A 16,589-nucleotide genomic window follows, 5' to 3' on the forward strand; every position below is an offset into this window, starting at 1 on the left:
TAAAGGAGACATCCGCTGTACTCTTATCAAACCTTTCTAGTTGAAACGGTACTTCAACCGTTATTCAAAACACTGACGTCCAGGGTGCATATCGGCATTTGCATTGTCATGACTATGGACGCCGATAACCACTCAACTCCAGGCCCTAAGATCATTCGCCAATCAATCATAAAAAAACCTGTAGTTTGAAATTCCCGACATTGTAGTTCATGAGCCACGATGAATTCAGTTCACGTGGGCCGTTAGTAAATCATCGAAAATAATTAAAGGATTTTAATATTAAAGAATTAATCATCGTAGTGTTGTTCAAAATTAATACGTAATTAAAAATATTGATCCAACCGCCTAAAGCATCTCTAATCGAACCATGGCATCTGCCTAAATGGGGGATCCACACAGTTTAGGTACGCAATCAAATTTTTTTCAGAAATTACATAGCTTTATTTGTATCATCTTATATAAAAATCTAAATTGTACCTCGAAATATAATGTTTAAAATACCTAATGTAAAAATATTTCTATTATCGAAAATCAACGTTAAATTAAATATTGCAAATCGTATCTTCATTTTTATGAGATTCTTTAACACGCCGAATCCTTTTATATCTCCCTAAGTCGCCTACTGAGTTATGAGGCAGAGGACCAAATGCATCGTCTTCGTGATAACCAGGTGAATTTATGTATTTTTCTGAAGAAGGTTCAACTCTATCGTCACTGATTGATGATTTATCCAAGTATTTATTGCTTTGATTCAAAAGCTGACGCTTATTGCGAGAGTCGCCACTAAGCATGAGCTTATCATCAATATTTTCCATGCCTGATAAAATTGTATCTGTGTCTGAACCAACGTTCTCGGTCTCCTTTTGCGCATTGTAAATACTGATGTTACTTGGATCGTAAGATTTGGCTTTTTCATTACAATTTTTTGTGTTCTTTAAATCTGAGTATTCTAGACCTACATTGTTTCTTGACGATTCAGATAAGTTATCGAAGAAGCTCTCGTCATCAAATTCGTTTCCTTCGTCGTTATCTTCGTCCTGGTTTTCAGCTTTATATGAAAAATATCCCATCTTGCCTTCAGGTAAGATTCCGGCTCCTCTTTTCTTAACAATTTGATTAGAATCTGTTCTTTTGACTCGAATACGTGGTTCAGAATATAGTAGTGGGTTTTCGTCAATATTTGTATTCGGAAAAGAGTCTTCTAGAGATTGTAAAGATTGTGAAATTTCATCATCAGCTTCGATTTCTCGTTTAAAAGGTTTCATGTTTTGAGAATCGTTTTCAAATTCACCCAATGGCTCCGAATGTTCACTAATTTCAGAGTTCTTCACTAGCTTATTTCCGTTAGTATCGCTGTCATCTAGAATCGGATGAATTTCAGTTTTTAAACTTATTTCCGTAGCACTGTGCAAATTATTTTCACTATTAGGCTTTGTAGAATCTGCTAATGGTTGTTGATCATTGATTTCAGATCCAGCGTTTGATTCGAAATATTTTAAGTCGACAGTATTTTTTGCAGTCGCGACATCTTGTGCACTTGGATATTCAGCATTGTCACCCAGATTATTGCTCACACCCAGACCTTTATTGGATTCAGTTTCTCCACTGGATACATTGCTATCGTCTTCAGCGGTTATTTTAGTTATTTCCCTTTTAATAACACCATCAGACGTGCTATTATCATCGATGAGTCTTTGTAGCAGTTCTTTCTTGTCTTCTGTCAAGGAGCTTAGAAGTTCTTTGAGGTCTCTTTCGGATAATTTCTTGACGTGTTCTTTTATGACTGTTTGTTCGTTTCCTTTACAATTGTCATTGGAATTGGCACTTCCTTTGGTTGCGTCTGAAATATTTTCTTCCTTTAAGCTTCGTGTATCTCTATTATATTCTAATATTTCAAAACCACGGTTTTCGTTGGTAATTTTGTCCTTGTTTAGACGATTATCTTCATAATAGCGATTTAAGTAACGATCTTGACTAAAAGCGTCGTTTGATTTTTTAGAAAAGTAATTATCTGAGTCGTCTTGTTGTTTGACGTAGGTTTTTCGTGCATTACTTTTTTCATTTGAAGATAAAAGGAACTTATCATTGTTTGAGTCATAGTGTTCGTTACCACGATATTCAACATTTTGATTATTAACAGTAAAAGGTTGACGGCCATTCGATATGTGTTCACGACTTTCATCGGACTCCATTTTGTTGAACACATCCTAGAATTTAAAAGAAATAATAGTAGTTAAACAAATATTACCCTTTTGTGAATAATAGTAATTTGATCATAACTGTAAAAAATCTACAAGTATATTTATATATTTTTATTTTTTAAGATAGATTTCCGCCTAGATTCTGCTCCAATTTAATCTACGATTCTGTGAATATTACATGAAAATCTGTTTCCCGATATATGCGCGAACAAATAAACACACCGACAGAAAGGAAAAAATTCTAAATATCGCCAGTTTATTTATTGATTACTATTATCATGTATTGTTATTGACTTTCATCAATGAACAGACACACCAGACTCTACTGTTTTGATTAAGATGAAATTTACCTTGAATTACAATCTACAATAAATAAGCCGAACGAATCAGCCACACTCTCCAGAGATTTTACAAGCTTAAGTAAATTTAATTTTTATTATTATTACCGATGAAGGCAAGACAAACATCGCGATCCACTTGATGGTAAGAGCCGGGAGATATGAGATGCAAGATTGAATCTGTTTTTTTCTATCTGGTTATTATTCTAAATATGTCAATAAAACCACGGCCTACCTAACTCTAAATCTCTCCTTCTCTAAGCTGTAAACTAAAGTTTGCTTCGCGGTATATAAATAGGGAGAATGGTCTACGATACGACAAAATTTTACTACTGAAATTCGTGCTACGACACATTTTACCGGGACTATTATGTAAAGATTTTATGATAAAATCATTGACAAAATAGTAAGCGATAATATCAGCATTGTACGTTATCAGATTCAGTGTGTGCTGGACGACGGTTTTCCATATAGCGCTCTTCGGACCGAATTGGTTGATGCAGTTTATCTTGATCACTTTGTTCCTGAAAGATAAACATATAAGCTACGTTGCAGGCCAATAGCTTAATTAATACAGCTTAAAGTGCCTAATAATAAACATTAACTTCTATTAAGTAGATCTAAATAAGCTTTAATAATAGGTAGATCTAAATAAGGATTAGCAAGCTGAAGTGGCAGTGGGCAGGCCACATAGCGCGAAGATCGGACGGCCGATGGGGCAGAAAGATCCACGAGTGGAGACCACGTACTGGCAAACGCAGTGTGGGACGGCCACCTACCAGATGGACCGACGACCTGGTGAAAATTGCTGGGTCACGTTGGATGCAGGTGGCAACGGACCGGCCGCACTGGACATCAGTTGGAGAGGCCTTTGTTCAGCAGTGGACAGTAGACAGGCTGAGATGATGATGATGATGATGAAATAAGCTTCAAAAAAGCTTATTTTTTAGTATGAAAGTAATAACAAAATGGATGTTTTGCGAAGTCTTGATCTAGTGTTTTTTTTTAGCTATTTTTGCCTTCGAATGTCACCTTATGTTGAATGGTCATAGTGGCTCGCGGACATTGGCAATGCAAGGGACACAGCCGATGCTAAAGCTGGGATAACCGTGATAGTAATTAAAATGTCTCATGTCTTATGATGAGTGACGACATTCGCGTCGTGATATCCATAGGCTCCAGTAACTATTTAATATCGGATAGACCGTCCTTTCCTCATCTGATGCAGCAAATAATGCACAAATGTCATATCACACAAAAATATAAAACCTGGTCTTCTAAGGATGTATCGTCATCGTCAGAATTTGCCTCGTCAACAGCGTCGTTGCTGTACTCGGATTCTTCAAGATCACTAGAATATAATTAGTAGTTACATATATAAAATACGATACATATAGGTTTTTATTCTATAATCCTCACTGCCTAATTATTAACTGGTGTATTATGATAAACCTTTAATGATAAAACATAAGTATGTTTTTTTATCTGTTAAAGCAGAAAAGCATACGATCCAGTAGGTGAGTGGTCACCGATGCTCAAGGGCGCAATGCAAGAAACACACTTGAGTCACTACTGAGTTTTTAGAACTCTTCTCGAGCCTTGTTTAGACAAATAGGCTTATGCAAATATTATTTTAAATTAAAAGGGGGGGCCAGACTCGTAAATAGATTTTCAGTTCCCCGTAAAACCATATATTTTAAATTTACAAACCTGTTTTCGTCAATTGTCATAGGTTTACATTGGAAACCTTTAAACAGACTACAAATAAAAATGAGCAATATTAAATAATTCATTACTTGCATTTTCTGAAAATACGTGCCTTTGAAAAAATTAATTTCTATTGGATCTGTGCATTGACAAAATTTTGACATTTATGACATGACAAGTATTTGTTTTTAAAATTGAAATTAAAACTTTTTTTCATTTTGACATAAAACTGAAAGAGTTCAAATATTCATACATTCGATTTAATAAGCTACCGGGAACTACACGCTCGAACTTTGTAACTTTTACGTAACTTTTTGTAACTTTTTATGAATAAATATATTACATACATACATAGATACAAAATGTTGTCAAAATCGTTTGTGTTTTGGGCGTGAAACGTCACAAGCAGTACAAAAACTGGTTAAGACGTTTTTGATTCTACCACTAGAGTACTTCTTTTGAGTCAAATATAGTCATATTTTATTTTATAGCCCTTACAGCATCCTGAAGGCATAAGCAGACCGTTATGACTGTCGGTACTTGAACCATTGTACCATGGTTCACTTGCGGACTAACAAAAATAATGTAGTAATGTAATGTAGTAAAAAGTAATGTAAATGTAGAATTTCTATGTAATACTTAGAAATAATATCTTAGTTGAGAGGGCCTACTTATTTGTTATTATTCTTTATTTTATTTTCATTGATGGATTATCATTATTATCTGATAAGTAAATGAATTAATATTATTTTTGATGAAACTAAAAACTTGGACGTATGATAAGCCAGAATGGAAAAAGAGGACATGCTGCGCAGACTTACTGGTGGCAGTACTTCTTGCGAGTCCGCACGGGTAGGTACCACCGCCCTATTTCTGCCTGAAGCAGTAATGCGTTTCGGTTTGAAGGGGGGGGAGGGGCGTAGCCGTTATAACTATACTGAGATCTTAGAACTTATATCTCAAGGTGGGTGGCGCATTTACATTGTAGATATATATGGGCTCCAGTAACCATTTAACAACAGGTTTTTTTTTTATTGCCTACATATGTGGACGAGCTCACAGCCAGACACCTTGAGATATAAGTTCTAAGGTCTCAGTATAGTTACAACGGCTGCCCCACCCTTCAAACCGAAACGCATTACTGCTTCACGGCAGAAATAGGCGGGGCGGTGGTGCCTACCCGTGCGTACTCACAAGAGGTCCTACCACCATTAATTACGCAAATTATAATTTTGCGGGTTTGATTTTTATTACACGATGTTATTCCTTCACCGTGGAAGTCAATCGTGAACAATTGTTATCCTTTAAGCCACGACGTGGGCTGTGAGCTCGTCCATCCATCTAAGCAATAAATAAAAAATAAAAATAAACCACAAATAGTGAGTGGATAAGAACAAGAAGAGTGAAAGAAAGAATGATGATTTGATGATACTCAAACGCGTTCTTTTCACGAAGCATTGGTCAGACATTGACCATCATCCTTCCGAAGCGATGGTATAAGCCGCGCCAATAAAGAAACGAATCGAAAATGGCGTCTATGTACCTGCACTGACAGATGGTAGGGTCAACAAATAAAAAGAAAGATTGAAAGAAAAAGTTGTTTATTGTAAAAAAAATATAAAAAATCAAATGAGAATGTAATTTACTTAACTTTATGCCCTGGCAGGGAGGGGGGTGTTTCATCTGGGATGCAACTTGCGTAGACACTTATGCTGCCAGTCATCTAAGTCGCACAACTCGAAAGTGAAAAAACTCGAACTCAACAACAAAGTCAGAAATGATATTTTTTTGCATGCAGTACGCGCCGTGTGCGACTAGACAGCAATAGTTTAGAGTGAGAGCGCATGATCGCCGCCGCCATTTTAGATTCGTTTCTTTATTGGCGCGGCTTATACTTTAGACGTTAGACGGGTTCAAACGAACACTTAGATGTTCGTCGCGGGTTAAACAAAAGTCAATAATGTACTTACAACAACTTTATTTTTAAATGAGACCGTTTCATCTCTATCACACTTATGTACATTTGGTTTCAATAAAACAAACCTTTAATTTTATCGAATAAATTTCTCATTAAGTTTGTGCATATTTGAGAAAGAAATTAAGAGTAGATGATAAAATCTTTAAAAATCTTGTAAAAATATTTATGATACATAATTTATTTATTTAATACATATTATATCCATCACACTGTTTTGGTGTTTCGATGTTTCCAAGGTCAAAATCATATTCATGCATAACTTCACGTGTTGTACTATTTTCAGTTATTTAATGGTGAATTCTCTTTTTTCAAGAAAAAAATTGAGATACACAATTTACACAAGCGATCCTTTCGTCCGTTAGAAAAGGTTGATTTGGTGGATTTAAAAAAGATAAACTTTTTTTTGCGTCATCAGTATTTTACCTATACTATTAATTTGATACAATAGAAAATTTATCATGGGAGGTTTTAATTTACAAGACATTATTAATAATGAAATTCTCTTTAATTCTTTTCGATTCCGTCAAACACCAATATTATATTGCACCTGATTTGTTTTCAAATCTAACCCGATAGCTTTTATTATTATACGCTCGATTTATGTATAGAATGTATGATTAAATATCTGTTTACATTAATTTCTTTAGTTTTTAATTTTTTTTTAGATTTGTATTTAAAATTTCAATAAATACATATACTTAAGTTTATAGAATTTTTTAATATAATTTTGATTTATTGGATCCACAATCACTCTAAATTTATTCATATGACATGATTGTAAAACACTTACAGATAAACGGGGAAATATAATTAATATAAAAAAATATTTAACCGTCATTCTATACAAAACCATTCCGTAATCTATTCAACACATTCATAGCATAATCTTATAGATAAAAAAGAAACTTTTTTTTAATTTTCCAAATACGTAAAGAATGAAAACATTTCTCAACGAACTGATTTAGGCTTCATTATGAAATTATCTTGTGCTTTACATTTCATCATTTATCACATTTATCGTACAATAACTATTTATTATATAAAACAGTACGTCATCTGTCACACAGTACATACTTGAAGAGGAAATCTTTTATAAATTTTCGAAACTATAACACGAAAATGTGTGCATATCTAGTAAACTGTACATAACGCAAATATAATGTATAATGCAAATGTCAATAACATGATAATATATATGTAAAGTTATAACCACAAAACAGTTGTAGGGTTCAGTCTAAAAGAAAATGTAGAAATACTTTTCGATTTCGTCGACTTACGGTATTATTGTTAATGTCAAATATGATTGTTTGTGGAAAAAAATCAAATTAACTTATTATATGGCACGTAAATTTTTGCATGAAAAAGAAAAAAAGTAATTTTATTAAAACCACTTTAACATTTTTAGACTGACGCCCAATTATTTTACAACACAATACAAATTGTATTATATAGCACTCATTCACGTGGAATGCGATATGATCCGTATGTAAACACACCAGAGGTTCGATCATTGTATAGATATTTCTGTCTGAAATTCATAACTTGATGACTAGACTCTTTAAACGCAATATAATGAGCATTTACATAATTAAACAAGAAAACGATAATCCGTGTCTACTTTGTGTGTCAGTGCACTCCCAACATAATATATCCTTCTTTTTTTTTAAACTTAACGTCACTAAATTTAATGTCTGAAGACATTTGAAAACGAACGATACGAATGTATCGATATGATACTAAAAACTAAATTATACCGACTTATAACTACTTAAATGTTTTACTTCAGATTTTCAATGTTCCACTGATAGGGAAATGCATAAAAAAATTGTTGCTTCACAAAAAAAAAAAAAAAAGTTATGCGTTCGCAGAGGGACAACCCTATTTTATTATTTGGACCAACCCTGTAATTGTTTAATATTCCGAAAAACGAATATACCATTCAATGTGATCGTTAATTAAATTTTAATCGATTATTTTAAAAGTCATAACAGATACAAAAAAATTGAAAACGCAAAAAGAAATCTAATGAAAAATTCTGTACAAATTACCAATCACATATTATGTCAACCAACCACACATACGCACATACATATAGATATGTTTGCGACAAAAGCTTATTCGAAATTTTATTAACAACTTTTTATTTATTTATTTACAATGATCAAAGACGGTTATCCTTAAAAATATATGCTTTTATAGATAATAGGAATTAGGGCGCAACGTAAAACATACTAGATAGCGTGTTGACGAAAGCTAGATGTCGAACGCTTGCAAACAACGGGCAGTTGTAAGTCTTCTCACTCAATGTTTATGACTTTTGAGCATTAGTTGGACCGTTGTTCTATTTGTACAATGACGTCATTTGTGGTGCGCTGCCGAATACGATGACCGAGAGCGGCGTCGAAATATTCGTCGAATGCAACATTAGCGTTTTAAATGCAAACCAGTGATTGAACACTTTCGATTTTTTTTTATTTACACAATAACAACCAACTCGGCTTCTATAGAACAGTAAAACAAACAAAAATGTCTCATTTCGTTAATCGAATTAAAAATTCTAATGATATTCGAGTAAATATTCACAAATGCTAGATTTAAAAAAAAAATACAATCACTTAATGCTGTACAAGATACGTCGATGAATCCATTGCCATATTAAAAAATCTAATTCTTAAAAACTACCCCCACGGATTAGAAACATGAGTAAAACATTAGAATCCACAATGAACACATGCACTCTCAAATGTCCGGAGCGGAGGCGAGTGCACACAGTCATACATACGCACGTACACGTACACACGCACACACACACGGACGCGGCCACACCTCGGAATGTGTCGACGAGTCGCGCCTCGCGTCCTCACTAACCACTAGACACGACCGCTACCTACACCCGGTCCTACGTTCACTAACTCAGACTTGATAGAAATTGTCATGAAGTATAGGGAGTCTCGCGTCGCCACGAGAGCGAAGGCTCCCTCGCCACCTCTCTTCGGCCATACGCTGCTACATTCATACGACACTGACGGTAAAACCTTAATGTTTAAAAAAAAGATTTTATTTTTGGTGCAGTATGGCATTAACCCTTTGCACTCCATTGCAGTCGATGACGTCATATTTGAATACATTAAATCAACCGTCTGTTTAATATCTGTGAATATGCACAAATGTGAGAAATGAAACAAAGCCGCCGGATGTAGCTTCTTGGGATCTTCCAAAAAGTCCACTGAAAAAGTCTCAGTATATAACCACCATTTTACTGAGATTATTTTTCATCCCATATCATCTCATCTCAATTCACTCTATATTACCATTTTTTCATAAAAAAATAATATAAACGATTAGGCTGTATGGTGTGATACCTTTGCCTTTCCTGTTGGAATAATAGAACTACTACTAAATCAGCTGTGGTTGACACTAATGGTTTTTTTAATTATCGTTACAGATACAGATTTGTGTTTCGTGTACTGTACGTGTAGTCTCGTAACTAAAGCATTACTGTATCTGTTGTAGTTCTATATGTCAGATTAGGGTGGAGTACAAAGAGTTAATTTTTAGTATTACAAAATCAAAATGGACGTAGTTCTCGCATCGCCGAGAACGGTTTCGAGTAAAAACACAAAGAAGGAATGCGTATAATCATAATGATGCCACGAGAGCCAGCGTGGTCTAACTACTTTCTTTTTTAAAACCAATTATTTTAGAAATATCTCGCAAATGGTTAGAAGAATAGTGTCTTTAGATTAATCTCAAAATACAAAGCGAAATTCTTTTCTATCTTGATATTGTTAAACTATTTAGCTGTACAAAGTCTGACAAAAAAGAGCCTAGAACCAGAAAATAGGATTTCCATGTTTATTGCTGAAATCACTCTTCAGCGGTTCGTTTGCGAATTTCCAATTGACACTTTAGCTTTGATGCTCATAATTGTTTAAGCATTTTTATTGATAACTAGCTGACCCGGCAGACTTCGTAGTGCCACAATCGATAAATAAAAGACCTAAACTTTTGCATAAAACAAACAAAATTGTTATTTTTTATTTAATTCCGAGCATTTTTCATACTTATCTACCTTTTAAACCTTCTCTGGACTTCCACAAATAATTCAAGACCCAAATTAGCCAAATCGGTCCAGCCGTTCTCGAGTTTTAGCGGGACTAACGAACAGCATTTCACTTTCTATATTAATATTATAAAGATTTGTTTGTTTGTTTGTATTGAATAGGCTCCGAAACTACTGAACCGACTTGAAAAATTCTTGCACTGTTTGGCAGCTACACTATTCCCGAGTGACATAGTCTAAAATCTTTTTTGAAAAAAATTTGGGTTTCTTACTAAAACTCCAATAATGTAACCTAAGGTGTAAAAAAATTACCTAAAATATTCTTTACATCGCGTGAACTGCGAAAACGATTGATGATAGAATAAAATAATGTACTGCGACTTTGTAGAACACATTATTATCTACAAAAAGTATCGCGACAGCATATGTCTAACTATTATAGTTATGCCACAATAAGTCTTTTTTTATTTAAAAAAAAAAACAAAACAACGTCAAATATCGTTGAAATTTTTGTTAAAGACCCGAGCGGAGTCGGAGGGGTCCGCTAGTCTATTTATATAAAAATGAATTGCTGTTCGTTAGTCTCGCTAAAACCCGACAACGGCTGGACCGATTTGGCTAATTTTGGTCTTGAATTATTTGTGGAAGTCCAGAGAAGGTTTAAAAGGTAGATAAATATGAAAATGCCCGGAATTAAATAAAAATAACAATTTTGTTTTCCCTTTGATGTGTCCTCCGTCGGACGGATTCCTTTTGTTTGTTTTAAGTTTATTTTATACAAAAGTTTAGGCGTTTTATTTCTCGATTGAGGCACTACAAAATCTGCTGGGTCAGCTAGTTATTTATATAGATGCAGTGAGGCTCTGTAGAGGTGAGTGTACCGTCGGCGGACGTTCAGAGGGCGAGTGAGGCGCGGGCACGACGGGCGCGGTACTACAAGCGGTCGAGCCGGAACTCGTGCTCGACGGACGAGTCCGGCAGCAGCGCGCTCGGCTCCTCCAGCAGGTTGAGGTCGTCCAGGTCGAGGCCGGCCCGCAGCTGAGCCTCCTCCCCGCCGAAAATGCCCGCGTCCAGTTCGCCCGAATAATCTGTTTAATTTAATATAATAATACATAAATCTACAGTGGTTTTTACGGATGTTCCATTTATTACATCCATTAAGTACATGTATGTTCTACATGGATACCAAGTTTCAAATCAATCGGATGCATGGTTCAGTAGTTATAACGGAACATCCGTAAAAACTACTGTTGATTTATAAATTAGTACAGACATTGAAAATATTCAGGTAATTCTTAACGCGCGATCCGACTACAAATCAGAAGGTTGTTATGCTACTCTAGTCTTATAGGTGGTTATTGTTTCTCCATCTTAGTACAAGTATCCTCCCATGCTTTTTTAATTTTTATTTATTTATTTATCACATAGTTGGGTGGGCTAGCTCACAGCCCACCTGGTATTAAGTGGTTACTGGAGCCCATAGACATCTACAACGTAAATGCCACCACCCACCTCGAGACATAAGTTCTAAGGTCTCCGGTTTTTCTGTACAACGGCTGCCCCACCCTTCAAACTGAAACGTCTTACTGTTTCACTGCTGAAATGGACAGGTCGGTGGTACCTATCAGTGCGGACTCTCAAGAGGTCCTACCATCAATAAAAAGCTTTTGTACTCTTCTACCAGATACTTATTACTGCAGGACGTTCTGAGACTGCACCGAACGGTGCCTCAGATATAACTGTGTTGGCAATGCACTCACAATCGTTACAGAACACGTAATAGGTACATATTTTTATTTAGTAAAAATGATACCCCAGGATCCGAGTCACCAGGTCGTAGTAGGACTCGTCAGGAGTACATCGTTCGTCGGACGTACCGGTGAGTATGATGTCGGGTATGCTGGCGGGCGTGGCGGGTGTGGGGGGCGCGGAGGGGGACGCGAGGGGCTGCAGCGCCGGGAATCCCCCCGCCACCGGGTCGCGAGCCCCGCGCCGGCAATCGTTGCTCTGCGATGACTGCAAACAATAAACAATTATTAATACCGACTTTTTGTCTTTTACACTTAGACAAGGACTTTTTCGAAAGAAAAGCTGTTAAGAGGAGAGATAAGCCGAATGCCGATATGTTATCATCAAAATTATTTTATTTATAATTATCGCACAAATCCTGCAGCCGGATCTTAGACTATTAATTTATAGTTTTCTTACCTCTATTGTTATGATTTTCTGTTTAGTTAAATAAGTTAAAATCTTACAGCATTAAAGCCTTATTTATATATTATGTTGTCTTTTATATAGAAAAAAAAATCTCTATAAAAGACAACATAAGTAATAATTAAAATAATTGATGTTAGACAGATAATGCACTGTAGTGAGTTATAGCGTAAATTTCAAAGTGCGTGACACGAATTCCATTATTAAAAATATTTTTTGCGATTTTTATATTTTCCAGGAAGCAGGCAGGTTGAGTTTCGTCAGCTCACTTACCAGTCCACGCGTAGTTGGAATAGCCCCTTAGACTAACCAACGGGGGTTGGGGGGGAAAGGGGGAAAAGGGGGGAGATTAATAGAAATGTTTTTTCGTTACCTGAGTGTACGTATGCTGCGTGTTCGTCGTCTGCGGTGAATGCGGCGAACTGTGATTTAGGTACGTCGTGTTGTAATTCGTCACTGGTTGATCCAACTGAAGTAGAAATATAAAATCAATATAATACAAAAAAAAAAAAAACGCTATGACGTTAATTCTAAAATGAACAAAGCAATGAAACGACAACATTTAGCAAAACCTGTAAAATAAAAAAATCCATTTCACCACTAAATCTACTGCGTATTGTTGTAGATCGAAAAAAAAAGAAACATGATATAATAAGAAATAATTCGGCCGCAAAGAAGCTTATTATTGTAAGAAAGTTTTATTGCAAACTACACGTTGTATTTTTAAATAAAACTTAAATGTGACAGAGAGTGCAATGTTGAAAACGACTTAAAATAAATTTATTGTATACTTTAATAACACCATGCGGTATTCTAGTGTTTCAACCATTTACTTCCATGCATCGATTTCATACATTAAATATTTTCAAACAACCTACGATTAGAGAGAAGAAAAATAAATAAATCAACTTTCCTAAATTACGTTCTACTAACTATCGTCTCATCTGCATAAGAATACTCAATGGAATTTTGTTTAATGAATGTATTACAGGAAAAATTCACCAATAAAATTGACAAGTCACGAGCATGCCTTACATGTATTACAATATGCAATAAGCGTTTAATTACTTGTAAAATGTGTGGGAACCATAAATTTGGCAATAAAACAGAAATTATGGAAATTAAAACCGGCCTGATGCTGGGACGATTCATGTGACAGTTTTCTTTTTTTCTATCAATTCATTAAAAAACAAAAACATTATTACTTTTAATAAATCCTTTTTCCTTCACTGACGACAAAAAATGAAAAAAAAAACTCAATATGTCAATACTGTCAAAGGAATCCCCGAACTAAATATAACAAAGATATAATATAAAAACTACGTCGCTTGTATGTGTTACAAGAGTGGGTCGTACATTTTCCGCTACTTGAACGTGCGCGGTCCAGCCTGACTCGACGAGGCTCTGCACCAACTGCGCCCAGTCCTTGGCCAACATCCATCAACGTTACTCTTATTTTTTTATAATAGTTAAAGGCATTGTGGTGAGTAGGGTTGCCAGATTGTTTTCAGCCTATAAGGGGCAAATGCTTAAATAGGCAAAAAAACACGGGAATAAATGAAAATATTTTTTTGATATTTCTCCGAGAAGCAGGTCAGTTTTAACATATTTATAAGAATCAATACAATTGTAATCGTACGGTTCGAATACGGGACAGAGTCAGTCCCGCCGGGACATTTTAAACTAAGCCTAAAATACGGGACGTCCCGGGAAATACGGAGCGTCTGGCAACCCTAGTGGTGAGACAAGCAACGGGACGGTAATGTATTCTGACGGACAGACAGGCTGTGGGATTTATGTATTAATCCTCCTATTGGAACATTCGAGAAATAACGTACATGTCACCGTGGCACCAGACTATTTATTGTTTTAAAGCGCATAGATCCGGTGCAATGAAGCGAGTTTCTCTTCGAACATTGTACTGAAGTTATGCGAATTCGTGTATATACTCGTATATTTCCATTTACATGCCAACTTAATCTTTACTCGTCATCAATAATGGTAACAGGCTCCCGGTTTAAAACTTCTAAATTTTGCACAAAAAATCCAAAATAATGGTCTGTTGTTAGCTACGTTTGCATATTCCATTGTCCATTAATTAATTGATTGATTGAAGGGTGCGTTCGTTGCTTTGTATTAGGTAGCCCAATTGAAACTCGATATGATTGAAAAATATAAGTACTATTAATTGTCCACCTTATATCAAGGTATTGTGGTTTGAAAATACGCACATAATTTATGTATTTATCGGTTATGTACGAACCTATTCTATCGATTTGTTATTTTTTTATCGATGACTTTTTTTTTTAAATTACTATCGTCGATCGCTGTTTTTAAGCTCATTTGACTTGAATTGCAAATCATCGTATGTGGTAGCGAGCCCGCGTTATCTGGATTTGTAATAGCACGCGTGATAACGCCGAGCCATTAGTGTGATCTAGATTTGTATATACGAACTCGATAATTTCTTTGAAATTAATACATAAAAAATTTTGTAATGTAATATTTAATGAAAATATAAATGACTTTTGTATCTTTAATTTTAAAATATCAACGATTGTAAGTTTACTTTGTTCAAATACTTATATTAAAAAAGCAAACTACTAGAATATTTCAAAATTAAAAACTTAAAAACAAAAAAATAGATTATTAAAAATGCTCTATGCATTTCCCAATTTATAAATTAGTCTTTTTATTTTCTGAAAGTTTTTTGCAGTTCGTTTTTTTTCCGGATATGAAATTACAATCTCTCTTAGGTTTACATTCACATCACATTCACATTTAAATGTCATAGTACTTTTTTTTTTAGGACAAATTGCAACTCCATAGCACATTTATCTATCATTGATCGGTGCCGGTTCAAATCGTTTTATCTTATCACACTTTTATTATGAAAACTTGATCTTTTCGATTACTACTAGGGTAATTCGATATAATGTTTTTACCTTCACAAAAACATTGATTAAATCAGTAAAAGTTATGAAGCGTGAAATTTCAAAATTTCTAATTTATGCTGTTAGAATTTACTTACAACTCCTTGCTATTCCATTGAAGCACAAAATAATAGTTTCATTATAAAAAAATATAAACACAAATTAAAATAGAGGAACTACGTAATTTGCAACTTTGCAAAAATAAAAAGTTATCCTTTTTAGCCAACGACACACGCTAGGAGCGTTTTTAGTCAGAACTCAAATTCAAAAATAGATTTTGAGTAACAAAAAGTATTCATACGTGTATATAACTAATAAACAATATAAAGTACAAAAAACAACTCATAGCTAATTGCAAAACAAATTGAACTGAAAGTCGTTGTAAGTTCACTTCAAAATGATTCTCAGATATTCCTGTTCACGATTTATGTATATGTAGTATAGACAGATGATAATGTTTCTGAGTGATTATTATAATTAGCCTTACCATCGTGATTTGTTCGAAGGGTTGCAGTAGCGTTTGGTGTAAACTGTAGTCACCCTGCGGAGATTCCACCGGACTACCTGGACTATGTGCCATCTAAAAATTAATACAAATCATATTATACTATTTATAAACTGTATTATCGTACTGTATAGGTCGATGTTTCCCGACGTGGGGCCCACAACCCAAAAGGGGGCAATTTGATAATTAAGGGGACAATCGCACTAAATTTAAATAGAATATTTGCATTATTATTTTTTTTAATTTCGATTTCAGTATTTTTTCAAATATTACTTACTGTGTTTTGATAACAGTTTCATAGTTATTTCTTCCTAAAACCTATCATTTATGTTTCTTAAGTGAACAAATAAATTTTTTATTGTTTAAAGTTATGTATATATTATGCACATTTTAGAAATGTTACAGTGGGGCATGGCACAAAAAAGGTTAGGAAGCACTGGTATAGACAGAATTGTTGTATAGCCCTTTTTTTTGGATGGAACGATTGCCGGTGACTCAGAGATCATTCCAGTTTCACCAGGGCAGGAGGTATTGGCTGACAGAGCGCCTCCGAACCAGACCTAACAACTCGAGGGCAGTTGCTTCGGAATGCATTTAATATTGTATAGCAATTAGGGATAAACAATACATCATTTTTATGAATCTCCACA

General features: G+C 34.8%; 2 protein-coding genes across 8 annotated transcripts in view; both read right to left on the minus strand.

The window, feature by feature from the left end:
• Window positions 1–417: 417 nt before the first annotated feature.
• On the minus strand, window positions 418–4,415 carry LOC101743622 (putative uncharacterized protein DDB_G0282499). 3 transcript variants are annotated; one of them, XM_062674017.1, is made up of 5 exons: window positions 4,250–4,415; window positions 3,809–3,890; window positions 3,319–3,466; window positions 2,971–3,063; window positions 418–2,207 (listed from the first exon to the last, which is right to left on the minus strand). In XM_062674017.1, the coding sequence occupies exons 4-5, from the start codon at window positions 3,007–3,009 to the stop codon at window positions 543–545; spliced, it is 1,704 nt and encodes a 567-aa protein (XP_062530001.1). In that variant the 5' UTR covers window positions 3,010–3,063; window positions 3,319–3,466; window positions 3,809–3,890; window positions 4,250–4,415; the 3' UTR covers window positions 418–542. The 3 variants fall into 3 exon arrangements, with proteins under 3 accessions (XP_062530001.1, XP_004922373.2, XP_021206154.1); XM_004922316.5 differs by lacking the exon at window positions 3,319–3,466; XM_021350479.3 differs by lacking the exon at window positions 3,319–3,466 and having other exon boundaries at window positions 4,336–4,391.
• A 1,792-nt stretch (window positions 4,416–6,207) lies between these two features.
• LOC101746087 (CREB-regulated transcription coactivator 3) overlaps window positions 6,208–16,589 on the minus strand; it is a 32,164-nt gene continuing 21,782 nt past the window's right edge. For all 5 annotated transcript variants that reach the window (XM_062674021.1, XM_062674020.1, XM_062674019.1 and 2 more), the window contains 4 exons: window positions 15,922–16,014; window positions 12,875–12,970; window positions 12,165–12,303; window positions 6,208–11,375 (listed from right to left, as the gene is read on the minus strand). In XM_062674021.1, coding sequence (XP_062530005.1) covers window positions 11,221–11,375; window positions 12,165–12,303; window positions 12,875–12,970; window positions 15,922–16,014 — 483 coding nt within the window. In that variant the 3' untranslated portion in view covers window positions 6,208–11,220. The remainder of the gene's footprint in view (window positions 11,376–12,164; window positions 12,304–12,874; window positions 12,971–15,921; window positions 16,015–16,589) is intronic.

This window comes from Bombyx mori, chromosome 19 (genome assembly GCF_030269925.1).
Source record: "Bombyx mori chromosome 19, ASM3026992v2".
Taxonomy (NCBI): domain Eukaryota; kingdom Metazoa; phylum Arthropoda; class Insecta; order Lepidoptera; family Bombycidae; genus Bombyx; species Bombyx mori.